At 34.4% G+C, this 18,080-nt stretch overlaps 1 protein-coding gene across 1 annotated transcript in view; it reads left to right on the top strand.

Annotated features, from left to right (window-relative positions):
- Positions 1–223: 223 nt before the first annotated feature.
- The window catches only part of LOC100375387 (pyruvate dehydrogenase (acetyl-transferring) kinase isozyme 2, mitochondrial-like), a 31,688-nt gene continuing 13,831 nt past the window's right edge, over positions 224–18,080 (top strand). The window contains exons 1-3 of the mRNA XM_085494536.1: positions 224–972; positions 9,590–9,731; positions 17,643–17,711. Coding sequence (XP_085350662.1) covers positions 858–972; positions 9,590–9,731; positions 17,643–17,711 — 326 coding nt within the window. The 5' untranslated portion in view covers positions 224–857. The remainder of the gene's footprint in view (positions 973–9,589; positions 9,732–17,642; positions 17,712–18,080) is intronic.

The following is an 18,080-nucleotide window of genomic DNA, read 5'->3' on the forward strand; positions in this document are numbered from 1 at the left end:
AAAAAGAAACATTTTTATTATAATAACTTTATTACGCAACTTAACCATCTGTGGGTTTAGTAATGTAAAACATGATTACAAAAGACAAATAAAATAAGACACACTAAAACACTAAAATTAAAATACACTGAAATTCAACAAAAGAAAGAAATACAAATTAGAACTCCGAATGTTGATTGGTCAATATTGTGGGTGTGTTGGAGGCGTTTTCCCGAGTTTACCATTGAGGGCGTTGGATATAAATTTCCATGACGTCACGGAAAACTACGCTTTCAACTCAACTGACTGTGGAGTTCGGTGAAGCTGTTATTGTCTGCATTCACACGAGTATAATCCATAATACCGCTAAGTTGCACATCATAGACTGTGTTTTTTCCATCAAGGAAACGCGATTTTATCAAATTGTCGTCTCCGGTTGCAGAATTTAGGGTGGAACTGCGAATACAACTGGCATCATCGAACGAAGCCATCGAATATCATTGCAGAACTGACTGTTATGACTAAGAAGTTGTGCAGTTTTTTGTAAAAATTATATAATTGCATCGGTGTGGAGAAAAAAAAAACAACACCCGAAGACCCGAACAACGACACCAAAGCTCGTAATCATCATCTAGTTTTATATTGATAATAACACCGGCCGGACTTCGGCGGTTGTGTGACGTAGGCGGTGTACGTGCAAAACAACAACAACATTCAGTCTGCAAGCCGTCCACGCAATCACTCAGGCTATTCTCTCTCCGCGAATATCTCCCGTTATTGGCATGAACACTAGGCTCTACTTATCATTACTGAACACGCAACCAATAAGATAGACTCTTCTCTACAAATCTACAAGACTTTTTAGTTAATCCATCAACATGGTCAAGCTTATACGATGCTTATACGGGTCGCTCAAGAGCCTTCCTGCTCGCATGGACCACTATTCACGCTTTTCTCCATCTCCGCTGTCAATCCAACAGTTCCTAGACTTCGGTAAGAAATCACAATTATTCAGCCACCGTTTTAAATAGTTAAAACTATACTGTATTTGGAAGCGTAAAATATCAATAATTCAGTAAATTGAATATTATGATCAGTAATAATACAATCAGACGCGCGTAGCAGCTGGGGTCATGTTTATGTTTTTACCGTGTGTTGTGTATGCGGTATTACACTGAGTCTCGTGATGCGATTGATAATGATATACATTACTAGTATGTACCGGTAATAAACGCGTAATATGTTACTGTTTAATTGCTGGTTTTTAGTCGTACCGTGTAGGATCATAATGTAGTATTGACGATTTACTTTAAAAATTCACAGGTTTTTTTTTTAACACTGCGCAGCAAAGTATGCGAAAAATAAGCTCGCCTAATAATTAACCGGTACTAGAATTTAAGAAATATTACTTTATGTTCTCCTGATTGATAATTGTTCATTACATTTTATTACAAATGCTAAATAATAATAATTGACAGTTTTTACTTTTTTAATCTACGTGGAATATTACAAAACTCAGAAGACAAGGTCATGAACTTACTAAATCCAAGGTGAAGGGCACAGTTATTTCGAGTTCCACATCATTATCTGAATTTAATTAATATATGCAGTAGAAATATTTCTTAATATAGATTGTCTAATTTTATAGAGATGAAATTCATTTTCACACTGCATGTGGGCAACTGGTCAATTGTCTTTCAGCCAGGTCACTTGTCACTGATCTTTATCTCTGTCTGTTACCTGTACAATGTTGATTTCATTGCAATGCCTCCCTTCAATGGTTATCAGCTTATCTAATATTAATGATGAGTACTATTCACTTGTGATATTAGGTTAATGTGACCTAGTTAATTGACTTATTGATATCGGTGTAATAAATTTGTTTTTATTTCTGTTTTTTTTGTGTGTGTAAAAAGCTCAAGTCAAAAGTCACTTGAAAATTTTAAACTAAATCAAACAAATTACTGCAGATCTTTCAACTTAATTCATTTATGTCACAGAGCATCCTGTTACACATACACTGTATGTGTGAAACTCGTTAGTACACATTTAGCATGATGACTTTAATTGCTCAATTGTGCTAACAAAAATTCTGTCTTGAAAACAATGGTGTTAAATTAATTAAAGGAGATGCACTATCTTGCTGTATAGTTTGCATTCAATACCACTTCAAACTGGTCTGTGATTGGAGGAAATATTATTGATCGCCCTCAAACTGTCCCATACTTCTTTACATTGATTCATAAGTATGTAATTTAAAAATATGATTGGTGTTCTCCCCTGGAACTGTAGAAAATGATAATCACCTCAAACTGTGTTTATTGTTATGATAAATAATCTAAATTTTGTTCCCACAATTCTGAAGTATTGGTGTTGGAGCTTCTTTTCTATAAGACCATGGAAAGATTATTCTGTGTTTTAAGTAACTGCTAACAAAATAGTGGGTAGGCATGAAGTATTTTCCCTCCCCCCTAATTCTCTGTATTTTAAATTAATAGGGTTATTTTTATCACAATCATGTAAGTGTATGACTCAATTGCTGTTACTATGGGTATTCATTATGGAGGATTTCACAAAAGTTAAGATCTAGTCATTTTCTACATCAAAAAAAAAAATAAAAAAAAAAAATGATTTTGTTAGTAGAGCTTGCTAATTAAAAAATAATAAAATAAATGAAAGCTAATTTTCATAAAATGAAAGTTTGAGTTCTGAGTTCAATCTGGAACACAATTAATTCTTTCCTTTGCCCCTGGAGTCAGCAGTCCATAGAATGAGAGACACTGGCACTGGCTGGGACATACCCTACGTCAACCAGTCCAAAACATCACAAGGGCAGCACTGAAATGGAACTCGCAGAGAAAACTGGGCCGTCCGAGAAACACCTTGCGATGGGACCTAGAGACTGATGTCTGGAAGCTGGGCTATATCTGGGGGAAAAGTGGAAAAACTGGCACAGGGACCAGTCTGGTTGGAGGAATCCTGTTCCAAAGAGGGATGATAGGCATAACTAATTTTGCCCCCGGGTGCAATCATGATCTATGAAAAAATCAAACCATTACAGTGTGCCCATTAACTTGGGTTAGAGCCACTGCCTGTCTATTATCTTTTGTTCATAAAAATAATTTCCCCAGCGTGCTAAATTTTTCAGGAGCTTATCCCTTATAGATATTTAGGTACATCTACATTCAGTCTTACCGGTATATTGATGGAGTTGACTTATCAATGACCTTTGAACTATAGAGGTCAGGATGCCATCTAGGGCTCTATATTCTACAACCAGGGCTTTGCTAAAATAGACTCAAAGTAGAACAAAAAGAAAGTAAATTATTCAAGAAATAATACCGGTACATCTCTAGCTATATGTTTTTGACTGTATTCGTTAAATAACTGTAGTGCATGAGCTTCCATAAATGAGATGTGTCTGATCAAAATAAGCCAATATTGTCCTAGCATACAATAAAAATAACATTTGATAGGCCAAGAAAAAAAAAATTGTGTTTTTATAACCTGACCTACCCTATTTGGTTTACTGCCTAACTGTAAGCGTTTTTTTGACCATACTGGTATTTGAGAAAAAAATGACAAAATTTTTTCAGGCTTTGAATGTGATTTTATAAAAATTCAAAAACTTTGCAAAAATAGGTAATGTAAACTGCTGCAACGAAGAAAAAGATATATAGAAAAATAAAAGAAAACATGAAAAGCATGTTACATTCAACCTTTTCACCACCAGTTCACAAATTCACAAAATGGTGTCGTTTATAGTATATTTTGAGTAAAAACCAAAAAAATTACTCAAATTGTGTCTGTTGGCTTCAAAATTAGGATTCATTTCCTGAAATATTGAAGAATATAAGAAAAAAACATTTGGGCGAGAAAGTCTTGTGGTTAAAAGGTTAATAGAGAATATATGATATTACCGGTATCATTGGCATATACGTCCTGGCAGTACAGTCCAAACATAACTTAAATTAACCTGCAAGCTGGGTATCAGCTGGATTTGTCCTTTCTTAAAAACCTCCAATTTACCTACAGTAAATATCCTTCTCAGCAACACATTCAACTTCAGTATTTACAGTAGTATTAACTTAATTTTGTTAAAAAAACATTTTGATTTCATTCAAATAATTATAAATTATAATTATGACTTATTTTGATCATAAAAAAAAAATAAAATAAAAAAAAATGGTGCATGTAAATGTATAACATTTTCTCACACATCCATTTCAAACATGTTCTTATCAATACGGCCATTTCTTTTCATTCCAAAAAACAGTTGACACATGTCTAAATGGTCATCACATGTAATTTACATTTAAATTAAAAACACTACCAGTAGGTCAAATTAGACTATACTGTAGAATACTTTATTTTCGCTTGGAATTTATTTTCGCTATTTTCGCTGAAGGGATGATTCCGTGAAAATAAAATCCAGCGAATATACATTTTTCCCTATATTTCACATTAATCTCATCCAAAATCAGTGAAAATGAATTCCAAGCAAAACGCCCAAAAAGCCTTTTCAGCGAAAATAAATTCCAGCGAAAATAAAGTATTCCACAGTAGTTATTTTTTGTTTGAACATATGACAGTAGGAACTAAGGTTAAATGAAAGATGAGTTAAATGTCTAAATAATTGCATACAAATCAGAAATGAAACTATAAAACTGTCATGAATCCAAATACTGTGGAATACTTTATTTTCGCTGGAATTAATTTTCACTGAAAAGGCTTTTTGGGCGTTTTGTATGGAATTTATTTTCACTGATTTTTGATGAGTTTAATGTGAAATATAGAAAAAAAAAAGTATATTCGCTGGATTTTATTTTCACGGAATCATCCCTTCAGCGAAAATAGCGAAAATAAATTCCAAGTGAAAATAAAGTATTCTACAGTAACAAAATGTCTTGCTTTGTACTATATGTAAATACTGTGAAACCATTTATTTTCACTGACATTTAATTTCACTATTTTGATTTTTGTGCATATGTGTGTTTTAATTTCACAAATTTGTCACGGAAACGATGAGTTTTATTATTATTATTATACATGTTCACATAGATTTAATTTAGCAAATTTTACCTGCATTTATAGTAGTAGTAATAGTAGTGATAGTAATAGTTGAGGTGAGGTAATGGACCATTAACTTTCTCACCACCAGATTTTCTCGTCCACATTTTTCTTCTTGTTTTTCTCGTATATTCTTCAATATTTCTAGAAATGAACTCCAATTTTTGAGCCAACAGACACAATTTAAGTCAATTTCTGTTTTTATTCCAAAAATTTGGCAAGTTTTGTTCCACTTTTCTGAAGGAAAGTGCATACTTTAAATGGGACTATTTGTGATGAAAAGAACTGGTGGAGAACAAGTTTAGAAACAAACTTCGGTGAGGTCAAGGTTAAAAAAAATAACTGTTGATAACCCTGTCTGTGCATATTTTGTATGAAACTGAAACTTTATTTCATGCAAATTATTCTATTTGTATTTCCTGAATTTATCATATTCTATAGAAATACTTTTTCCCATAGGAAGTGTGCGACCAGAACATAACTCAACTGCTACTATGTCTAACTTACAATTGGTGGTAATTATTCGTAAATAATTCTGATAGAAATGTAGAAAGGAAAAAAAAAATACGGAAATAAAATAATATTTTGTTATTTTCATTTGGAATTTGTTTTCACTACAAGGATGATTTAGTGAAAATAAAATCCAGCCAATATACCATTTTTCCTATATTTTATTTTACATTTACATTACTGCAAGCAGATTTGTTCTTGTCTTTGGCCTTTTTAGCATTGTTAGAATAGGAGGTCATTGTCAATTGCAGCATCAATGGTTATATGCAAACAAGGTCAATGTCATGTGTCATGAATTGAAAATAAATTCACTGACAATAATGGAGTATAAATCAAACAGCTTTCTGTGGAAATTAATTCCATTACTTTCAAATTATTTAAGAAAGTAATTTATTTACCGGTAATAGTCATTTCACACTTGATGGTGTTTTTCTGTATTTTGTTCACTCTCCATGAGGTGAAGGTCTCTATTCTCAGGGGTGGGGGGTGGGGGGGAATCCAGGCATTTTCATTGGCATGGCAACCATCACAGTGAAAACAAAGGTCAAATACTCTCAGAAAACTGTACCTAAGGCTAGTTGTATGCAAGATTATCCCTACATGTGCAAACATGTACATAGCTTCAAAGTTGAGATTGTGATGTTTTCTTGACTTTAGCTATTTTCACGGGCTCTTCGTCCAGCGTTCCACAGTAGGTTGGGCAGAGTCCATAGGAATACATGGTACAGTGGTGCGCATGTCTGTTTGTAATATGCGACATTTTCGTGACATATTCTTATGGTGTACGTACAAACTTTGTAGTACATCATGGTTGATATATAGTAGTTAATATTTGATAATCGTTATTATGCAAAATAGCTACACGTAGAACAAGTTGGTCTGGTTGTACATGATTGAGAATAAATCCTAATTTGCAAACCTTATAGGCCATTAATCAAGTTAGTTTAAACATCGTGGCAGGAAAAAGTATAGTATACCAGTAATTTGTAATATTTGTTTAGATAAAAAAATCATTAAATATTATTGGACAGCTACATTTTTATGTGGACAACCAGGTGTTTTTTTTTTTTTTTTTACCGTCCCTGTTGTTTTTTTGAGAGCAGATAAATGTTCGATATTACGAACTGACTTGCAAGTTTGAGACAATTTATTTCTTGTGAAATTAAAGTGGTTGTTACTGTTAAATACTTTATTTTAGCTAGAATTAATTTTTGCTGAAAAGACTTTTTAGGTGTTCTGTATGGAATTTATTGTCACTGTTTTTTGACGAGTTGAACGTAAAATATAGGAAAAATGGTATATTTGCTGAATTTTATTTTCACTGAATCATCCCTTCAGCGAAAAAAGGCGAAAATTAATTCCAAGCAAAAATAAAGTATTTCACAGTAACCAATGTGTACGAATCCAGAGGTGACACTGGCCAGTATTCCAATGATGTCCTGTACTGGAAAATAAACTTGATAACAACCACTGATTGTGTAATTTAGTTTTTTTAGTTTCATCCTCTCTGTTGTATTGTACCATTTTAATAGAAGCCATGGCTTCTAATACAGATTTTACAGTACCGTACTAAACATCACATTTCAATGAAACTTGGCACAATCTCAAATTTTTAATTAACTTTTATTATGCATCCAATACAGAAGCTCTTTCTAAACTTTCTAGGATTTTAATGTGGTTCTATATTCATGAAATCCAGATAAAAAAAAAAAAAAAAAACGTGTCAAAAATCCAGTAAAGTGAAAATGCAGTCACTGTAGCTGATTGTGTTTATGACATTGAAGGTAAAATGTCAATCTCGGACACAGCCCAGTTTTTCATTTGTATTCAATTTGATTGCTTGTTATTATCTCGCTTCAGATTATCATGTGTATCATTTAAAAAAATATGTTTACCGAGTTCCCCAGTGAGTTGAAAAGGTCAATGTTTTGACTAGATTTGCGCGACTAGATTTGCATCCTAATATTTGCGTGGGTTGACCATTAAAACTTATTTTAATTCTCTCCACAATTCACTGTAATTATGATGATATGACAAGGGGGGAAATTAAATACAGACAAATTGTATCCTGATTTCTTTCTGCATCAGTATGCAAGATAGTCTACAGGGATTGAAAATCTCAATACATTAATTGTAAATTTAAAGTTGTATATATAACTATCGATGGAACCCACACACATCTTAGTTTATGTTAGATATATTACGATTACATTTTGTACGTCATTGTTTAGATGCAATGTATAGCGTTTGGCCAATCGCGTGATTTGCCGCTCGAATTTTGTTTTTGTTGTAATCAGTCATTTTTCTGGGTGTGCAACCATCTCTTTTCGCTTGGTGTCCAAATTAAAATATCAAATGGTTAGCTAATCCTCATGACTAAGTGATTTGCGGCTAGTCAACCGTGAATAGATTGTGGCTATCCGCAGAGGAACTCACCAGTTGGCTGTTAGTTTCCTTTGCTGTTCCATAAAATCTTATTTTCCACTGAGTATCACTGCCGTCAATAATAACAGATTTCACATGTTGCATGTGTCAAAACGGTTGCATTAAATCTCTAGCTACCGGTACATAATTTTGACAACGATAATACATACGTGGACATTTTGTGATTTTTGTAAAAAGTAATATTTTATTTATTTTCTTACCTGACCATAGGGCTAGTAACTTGAAATTATCACCAGCTCGACTAAATAGTTACCTGTGCTGGGTGTACGGGCGGGCAGTAATTTCAAGCTTTGGGCCATTTTGCTACACAAAGCCAATAGCTCAGATTTGGATGTAATGTAGATTTATTGTCAGCCAATCAAGTGACCATATTACTGGTTACGTGTGTGGTATTCTGGTGTAGACCTGTGGTGTTAAACACACACATAGCACAGTACAATGACAAGACACAAACACACTACCAAGGCTTGTAGAATACGAACAACAATTTATTGAATTACATTTCTTCTTATATCGGCATATACCAGATGTTATGGCATAACCAGGTGTACACCTAATTAGCATATTAATACAATGTATACAGATCACTACAATATGTACAAAATAAATTGATAGACACAGTAAAATTGTTTAATTATGCTCAGACTTTACCTTCATCGTATTGCAAAATTCTTGCTGTTCCTTATTCAGGATATGTGGAGATGTTATGGAACACTTCCCAAAAAAATATTAAAAAAGAAAATAGGCGTGTATACTTGAGCAAAGAATTCTACACGTCGGGGTCGTATGTGTGTCAGGGTTGTGTATTAGCGGTCAGATAAAAAGCTGTCTTCTCATTGGTTGGAAACTTAAAACCATGTTTTCATTAGCATTGTTACTACCATGACAACATGGTGGTAGCTACGTGTTATAGAATAGACCAGTCAAGAAAATTTGACATCAACCAAGATTCCACAAATTCACTCTTAAAAAAATTTAACCCAGTATATAAAACAATAAAATTGCCATGGTTGAGTCAGTCTAACATTTGAGGTATTTAACTAGCGGGTATTTTGTTAGGAGTACATTTTGACCATCTACCTGTTGTTTTCAACATCACTATATACTTTAGGCCAGACTTTTTTTATTCCTTGTTTTGCGAGTTTTTATAAGGCAATTTTTTTGAGGAGGGCGAAAAAAAAAAAAAATTAATTCTTTTTTCCCACTAGATTTGTGTGATTCTCAAAGAATTATAAGTGAGATTATTGATTGGAGAGAAGAAATGCAATAAAATTTCTTTCCATCTATAACCTTGTTTCTCATCTGCATGAGACTTCGGTACTTTTATCATAATACTCCCACGAAAATGCAACTTGGATTTGTTATGCTGTGAGCGGTAAAATAATGAAGATAAAAATAATATTTTTTTAGCATTTTTTTGCGCTTACAAGTCGGCGGGCGCGAGAAATTATATTATATAATAAAATTATATTTTTATTTAATTTTCGGCTCCTGTTCATTCGGCGGGTTCGCGAAACAAGGGATAATAAAAGTCTGGCCTTACTGTAAAGAATTGTACATTTATTACTCTGTTTTTTTCTTACAGGTAAGAAGGATGGCAACACAGAGAAATCTTTTCTATTTCTACGACAGGAATTACCAGTCAGAATAGCTAATATTATGAAAGAGATCAACTTGCTACCAGATACATTGCTACAGATGCCGTCTGTACAGTTGGTACAGAGCTGGTAAGTTTTTTTTATTACAAGGTCTTCTTTGACAGTACTGATTTTGTAAGAATCCTAAGTGAAAATGGGATTCACTAATATCAGGTTGAATGAACAATGTTGTTGGCCTTAATTTCCTTGGTAATTAAACTTGTTATGTTTGTAACTTGTGGATTTTCAAAGTTGGGTTTGTGTTGTTTTCTTGAATTTAGCTGTTTTCACCGGCTCAATCAATTTGGTTGTTCGGGATTGCTTTAAAGTTGAGTTTGTACTGTTTTCTCGACTTTAGCTGTTTTCACCGACTCTTCGACCGGCGTTCCACAGCAGCTCGCGCAGAACCCATAGAAATACATGGTACAGTCTTGCGTATTTTAGCAACGTAGAACGTCTTGTGACAAAGCCCCCCCCCCCCCTCCAATCTTCTCAAGGAATGTGCAGACTATTAACAGGACTATTTTTTGAATTTGTGATGAAAAGAGGAAATGGTAGTAAAAGCTTAATTTTTGAAAAAATTTGAATAAACATTATTATTGGTTTATTATGTAAAATCATGAGGCTATTGTCCCATGGATCATAAAATAGGCATTCTTTTGTGCATTATAGTGACATATTTGAGAAACTTGCTATTTTTAAAATAATAATAAGAATTCCGTAGAGCACATTAAAAAAAAGGCATTTTTTGACATTAAAACCCAGATTTTTCAAATAATTCAGGACAACTAAAAGTAGCCTGTCATTTACAATTTATGTCACCAGCCTAAAATTTGAGATATTGCATAATATCTCTGTCATAGGAACCTATGGTAAAAGCATTATAATACTGACAAAATGACAACTATCCACTAAAATACAACCATTTTTCGCGAAAACTTTTTTAAATTGATACCCTTATAATGCTCGGGACTGCAATTTATGGCAAAATGAATAAATTCCCGGTATTCGCATTTATGAGTAAGCTTCTACTTTAATCAATTAATTTTGAATAAAAAAAAAAATGATAATATCTCAGTTAAATGAAAAATGTGTCAACAGGTGTTTTTATTTGTCGGCCTAGATGTAATTAAAAATGTCGGCTAGTTTAAAATACACGCAATCATGAGTCTGTCATCATTTTGGCCTTTACACACACATTCATTTGACCTAAATGAAAGAAGGGCGGTCATTGGTCTCATTAAACAGGTGGTTTTTACGACTGAGAATCAAAATTTGTAATGAAGCCGTATGTACATGAAAACCAGTGAATGCATGGCAGTACAAAATATATTTATGAAAATCAGTATGAATATGTATAACAACATAATTATTTTGTTGACTTACAAAAACTAAAAAAAAAAAATTTGAAAAACAAAAAGTTTATTTTACAATGAAGCCACTAAAAGCAAAATCCAAAAGATTGGACCTGATTATTTTTTTAATCACGAAACAAGGTTGAATGCTTATCTGCATACTGTAAAATACTTTATTTTAGCTGGAATTAATTTTCGCTGACAAGACTTTTTGAATGTTTTGTATGCAATATATTTTCACTGATTTTTGACGAGTTGAAATATTGGAACAACGGTATATCGGTGGATTTTATTTTCACTGAATCATTCTTTCAGCGAAAATAACGAAAATTAATTCCAAACGATGTTTTGTGTGCGATATATTTTCACTGATTTTTGACAATTTGAATGTAAAACATAGGAAAAAAAGGTGTATTCGCTGGATTTTATTTTTCACTGAATTATTCCTTTCAGGGAAAATAAATTTGCAAGGAAAAATAAAATATTTTACAGTAATTGAAATTTTGAATGACTTTTCTGGATATATTTTGAAGGTACTACGACAAGGACTTTATGGCCTCAGTGAATTTTTTATGATATATACACTTCAAAATATGTTATCATTTATTGCTTCCCATCAGTGGACTTTGATTACCAGATACCAGTGTATCTGCTGATTCAGCCAGGTTATTGTTTATTTTGTGGGTCGTGTCCTGGTTGTCCTCGTGGACCCGAGAATGAGGTCAGGTCTCTGCAGTGTTTGTTAAACATTTAAATGAGTTATTGTGTGTTGATGTAGGTTTTTTGGCAACGTTGTTATGAGGTTATTGCTTGAATAACCGCAATATGTGTGTAGGGGTTGTCTGAAGGAAATACCGTGATCGTTATCAATCAATGATCAAATAAAATGAGATATGTGTTTTTTAGCAACCTTACTCTGAAGTAAATGCTTGAATAACCACAATATGTGTGTAGGGGAAATACCGTGATCGTTATCCAAAATACTTACTGTTAAATACTTTATTTCAGCTGGAATTAATTTTCGTTGAAAATATATTTTTGGTGTTTCGTATAGAAATTATTTTTACTGATTTTTGGCGAGTTGAATGTAAAATATAGGGAAAAAAGTATATCATCTCTTCAGTGAAAATAGTTAAAATAAAGTATTTTACAGTGTGTTTTTTTTTTAGCAACATTACTCTGAGGTTACTGCTCGAATAACCAACATATGTGCCATGGAGCTGGGAGGAAATACCTTGCATCATAACTATCGACCAATGATACATGTACAATGAAATGATTTATGGATTCTATAGCAACATTACTACGTGTACACGATTATCGCTTGAATAACCGTAATGTGTATATGTGAGCCAGTAGGAAATACCTGGGGTCATTACCAACTCATGATTTAACCTTTTCACCACCACTTCCCTGCCCTAATTTATCTGCACTTTTTTTGCTCTGCTGTCGACTTTGTCGAGCGGCGGTCCTACTACTTAACGTGCGGACACGCGTGGGAGTGTCCGGGTACGCACGGAAGCGAACAGGGGGAATACCTAACGCGTGAGGCAGCGGCAGCAATCCTTGTACTGTATAATATTCGTTTATGCTAAAATTTTGAAACAGAGTGGCGAATTCGAGCAGCTAACACTTTTTATGATCGACACCCGGGCATTCCGGCGAGTCTAGTCCGCCATGTTGTTTACTAATTTTGGTTAGCGTTTAACAATAGGACAATACCATTCGATCCATGGGGGTGACAGGCTACGAATGTGCCGACATTGTCGAAGGACAAGGACAGGACAAGTTTGTGCAAGTGTGGCGAGACTCCCGTAGTTATGCGGAAATTATTTACCTCATGTAAAAAAAAGCATCGTTTTTCATTGTTGTGCTATATTGTATCGTATCATGGATCTAGGTAGTCCTGCATACAGTCTATGGAGGTACGCCGGGCTGTGTCTATCAACCAAACGCGTCCCCGTACACACAGCACTGCACTGTATGCAGGGCTAGCATCCAAGAGCCTTCGTGGTTGTGTAGTCAAAATAATGTTACAATGTGAAAACAGACAACCACTCAGCCATCATACGTATCGATACAAAACATAATTTGTCGATAATCGAGTGTTGCCAGGAAAAGTGAGATTGTTGCAAAATGTAGCAAATCATTTTCAAAACAGTGCCGCTAAGAAAGTCTCGCTATATTGCAACGTTCAGTAAGACTTGAATCTTGTTTGCGCCCACTGTAAAACATGTATAGTAAACAATCCGCCCTTTGTAGAAAAAATTTTTATTAAAAATAAGTAGAAGTAAACTAAAACGAAAATTAAAACACACATAACATAAAATAGTTTTGGCTGTTTTTATTCATATCTTATCACAGAAAGTGCAGACTATAATCAGAACTATTTTGTGAACTTGTGATGAAGAGAGAGAACTGGTGGTGAAAAGGTCAATGGCTGATGGTGTTTTGTATAACTATAAAACCATGTACACACGTGGTCTATTGTTTAATATCAAAAATAAAAAGGTCATCGTGATCTTGATATTTATTTGGCTCTGATTACAGAGTACAGTATGCAGGACTCTATCTTATAAAAACATTGTTGTTTTTGTTTATACTCTAGATGAAAGAATGTTAAAATAAACAAAAACAAAAATTAGTCGCTTACACATTTTGACCAGGCAAAGCCCAGTAGTCTGGTCACATACAGGTTGGTAGGTGGGTGGGTAGTTTTGGGTGGTGGTGGTGGTGATGGTGGTGGTGGTGGTGGTGGTGAGGGGTGGGTAGTGGAGGGGGTAGCAAAGAGGGTACCATCCTATTTGTATGGAATGTTTTGAAGTCAGTCATCTGTAAGCTATTGTTGAAGTAACACATTCCTTTTATAAGAAGATAAAATCATTTCAGCGTTTTCAGAATAATTCACAAAAAAATTTAGAAATATTAAATAGAAAAATTATGTCGATTGCGAAACATTTCAAACGACAACCAGTTTGGCGCTACTAGTGAAGTGAGTACTACGCGTGATTTCATTGCATTCAAAATTGTTCCATTTCAGACTGCGAATGCACGCACTCAGTGATTACTCAAAATGCATACTAATTAGGCACCTTGTCTCTTATAATCAAGCAGTTGGTTTGCAAAGATGTAAAATAATATGATTATTGCGAGTCTACTGCAGAGTACGCACTCAGACAGTATGCGGTTACATCAACCTCTGCTTACACTGTACTGTCGTTAAGTATAATGGTAGAACCTATGTAATAACCTCGTATTGTTACACGTCTTGCACTTTGGTATCTCAGGTCACCAAATTTCAAGCCCAATTGCCTAAGGCAATTTAATGAAACTGTGATGAGAATGTAGAGTTATTTTGAAGGGCACTTAAAGGTATTCGTTTCATGGCTATTCTTGGCCTGAGCTATGTCACAGAATATAGGTGACTATTACCGTTTCACCACTAGACTTACTTGCCCAAATTTGTTTGCACTTTTTTCTTATATTCTTCAATATTTCTTGAAATGAACCCTAATTTTGGTGCCAACAGACAAAATTTTAATCAATTTTCAGTTTTGACTAAAAAAAAAAATTGCTGTTTTTGTCCCAATCATCTGAAGGAAAGTGCAGACTATAAACGGGACTATTTTGTGAATTTGTGATAAACAGAGGGAAGTAGTGGTGAAAAGGTTAATAACATTCACCACTGTACAATGTATTTCTATGTGTGAGCTGTTGCGGAATGTCGGCCAAGGAACCGATAAAAACAGCTCAAACTCCACTTTGAGGTAATCCCGAACAACCAAATTTATATATGTTGCACATGTAGAGGCAATCTTGTTACACTGTTCAGGAGACTCTCAAAAAACTATCCCAAAATAACATTTCCTGAGATTTGTTGACTGTTGATTTTATCGGTGATGGGTGGCAGGTGATAAAAATTGCCCGGATGTTTGCTCCCGAGAATGGCTTGAATTTTGAGCCCTGTTTATAATGCGGAAAATGTAAAACTGGTAAGATTCAAAATGAAACTCATTTTGTTTTAGAAACGTACATTCTTTCACTTTGAAAGACAAAAACTGCTGCGAGAATAAATATAATTATTAATACTGTAAAATGACCAATTTTCACTGGGTTTAAATTTCGCAGATTTACCATTTCAGGCATATTCAGTGGGTTTTAAATTCACGGTTTTATCATTTAGATAATGTGTTCTATGCTAAATTTTACATATTCACTGGGTTTTATTTTAGCGCATTTTCCAGTCAGCGAAATAAGCAAAATTAAAACCCAGTCAATAATTAATCCTTTTACAGTATTTGGGAGATTATTTTCAGTAAAACAACATTTATTTTCGAAATATCTCAAGAATAGAATTACAAATCACCAATGCAATACTGTAAATGCATTGATTATTCACTGGGTTTTAATTTCGCTATTTTCACTGATAAGTAAAATCCGCTTAATCTATGTGAACATGTAAAATAGCAATAAAACTCATTGTTTCCTTGTCAAATTCGTGAAATTAAAACACTGAATATTGCTCAAAACATCAAAATAGTGAAATTAAATGTCAGTGAAAATAAATGCTTTTACAGTAGAAGTATGCGTAGCTGTGTTGGTATACTGTTATTGCAGAGATTGGGGAATAAATTTGTCAGAGATAGGATAGCTGTGAACCTTCTTTTTCTGTTATCTTCTGTTTTGCTGATGTGTTTCAAGGGTTTTTCTAGAAAAAAACTGCAAGTGGGAGCACTGAAATTCAGCAGCGCCACCAAGTAGCGGAAATAGGGTTCTTCCTACCAGGTTGTGGAATTTTTGATAATTCTAAATCAAAATGGAGCATTCTATGGCTTCCTTGGGACCAAAATTACCGGTACTATCAGACAGGTCACAGTTGAAGACTGTGGCCACATGTGATCCCTGGTCATTCAGAATTTTATGGTTGCCAGAGGATCTGCTCTCCAGAGTAAGGGGGCGCATGGCCATGGCATGAGAGCGGCTGTGCCCCTGTTCCCTTCAGGGTTTGCGCTAGTGTCTCGGCAAGACGAGTCCCACTTACAAAATTTTAAGAAATAGAAATTTTATCCTGAATAACTTTATTAAAGATTGGACCCCAGCATGCCTGAAAAACTGGGTCCCTCTTCAATAATTGGAGTCAGGGAAGCAAAATATGGGGTTAACGCAATCCCTGCCCTTGTCTAAAAAAATTCCTGTGTTTAAATAACCATCCTCTGATGTTATAGTATTACAATAAAGACATCACAATGATATCGTTTATCTTTGATAAATTTATCTCAGTTGATACATGTAGCTCTGTAAACATGGCGGATAAACCAGTTGTTGTACACTACCATGAAAATACCAAGATGGTTTCTAAAATAGAATTTAAAAAAAAAGGATCTAGTTGAATTACTGAATGTACCAAAAATAGTGATGGAGTATTTACGGAAATTCGTTTTCTTCTGACAGGTACCTCTAACTCGTGCATTTTGACATCAATGATACTATTTTTACTTTCTGTGTTGTCAGCTTCTTGACAACAAAATTACTAATTTTACTTTTTGGAGCTAACAGCTTTTTGACAATAATGTTACTACCGGTAACGGATATATGAATACCTACTGTTAAGGGGTTAATTATTCACTGGGTTTTAGTTTTGCTTATTTCGCTGACTGAAAAATGCGCTAAATTAAAACCCAGTGAATATGTAAAATTTAGCATAGAACACATTATCTAAATGATAAAACCGTGAATTTAAAACCCACGGAATATTCCTGAAATGGTAAATCAGTGAAATTTAAACTCATTGAAAATTATACAGTCATTTTACAGTACTTTGGGAAAAGGGCTGCCTATGACAAACAGACAGCATATTAAGCACAGATACATGTTCAATACGGCCCAAGCTGAACTTTTTTTTTTTAAATATTTAAAAAATGTTTGGTTTTTTCCCCCCTCATATTTTGTCAGGACCACCTATATTTCAAATTTTTTTTTTTACTTAAAAGCTTTCTACATCACTGTACTATTATAAATTTATGCGGCCTGAGGTTGTGCATCAGAAGTAAGTCGTGCGCGAAAGCTGTTTGGCTGAGGGCATCAAAAGCTGCATCTAGCCCATAAAGGTTTTACCACGGTGTAATCTCAAACAGACAACATAATTTGGAATGACACGTTTTGTTTTGAATGGTTAAAGCCGTGCATGCTGGGCCAGACATGGTACAGGAAGTTATTTCCCTGATGTGAGGGCGCACTTACCATAGCGTTACAAGGCCAGGCAATACAAGGTATCCTCGGGGGCGGAGCTACGTCACAGACGTTCCACGTTGCTAAGACGCGCACCACTGTACCATGCATTTCTATGGGCTCTGTGCGCGCTGCTGTGGAACGCCGGTCGAGCCGGTGAAAATTCGAGAAAACAACACAAACTCAACTTTAAAGTAATCGCGAACAACCAAATTTATATACATTTGTATGTTACACACGTAGGGCTAATTTTGTTGCACTGTTCAGAGGAGTCTCAACAATCATCCCAAAGTACCGTTTTATGCGGGTTTTGGGCCTTTGTTTTCAGCGCCGCAGGTTGCCAGGCGGTGAAAATGCCCGGATGTCCGCCCCCGAGGATATGATAATACGTAACTTTATTTTGTTTTTTTTATCACAGGTATCTGAAAACTCTGCAAGATCTCTTGGAATTCACAGATCAGAAGCCTGTACCTGTTAATACTGATCGGTAAGTTAAAGGGTATTAATAGATCAATCCAAAGTGAGATAGGTAGGCCTTTTATTTGTTGTCAGGAAATGAGTACTTTACTGTAATATACTTTATTTCCGTTTGGAATTTATTTTTGCTGTTTTCGTGGTTTTAGTGAAAATAAATAATAGCAAATATATGTTTTTTCCTATATTTCACATTCAACTAATCAAAAATAAGCGAAAATAAATTCCATACAAAACTCTCAAAAAGTCTTTTCAGCGAAAATTTATTTCAGCGAAAATAAAGTATTTTACAGTATCCTGGTAACATTTTGGTACAAAATACACCAGTACTATGAGCAGTGCCCTCTAGTGATGGAGCATTTATATGATGTCACACTGTCAT

The sequence above is a fragment of the Saccoglossus kowalevskii genome, chromosome 20, assembly GCF_978046115.1.
Source record: "Saccoglossus kowalevskii chromosome 20, keSacKowa6.1, whole genome shotgun sequence".
NCBI lineage: Eukaryota > Metazoa > Hemichordata > Enteropneusta > Harrimaniidae > Saccoglossus > Saccoglossus kowalevskii.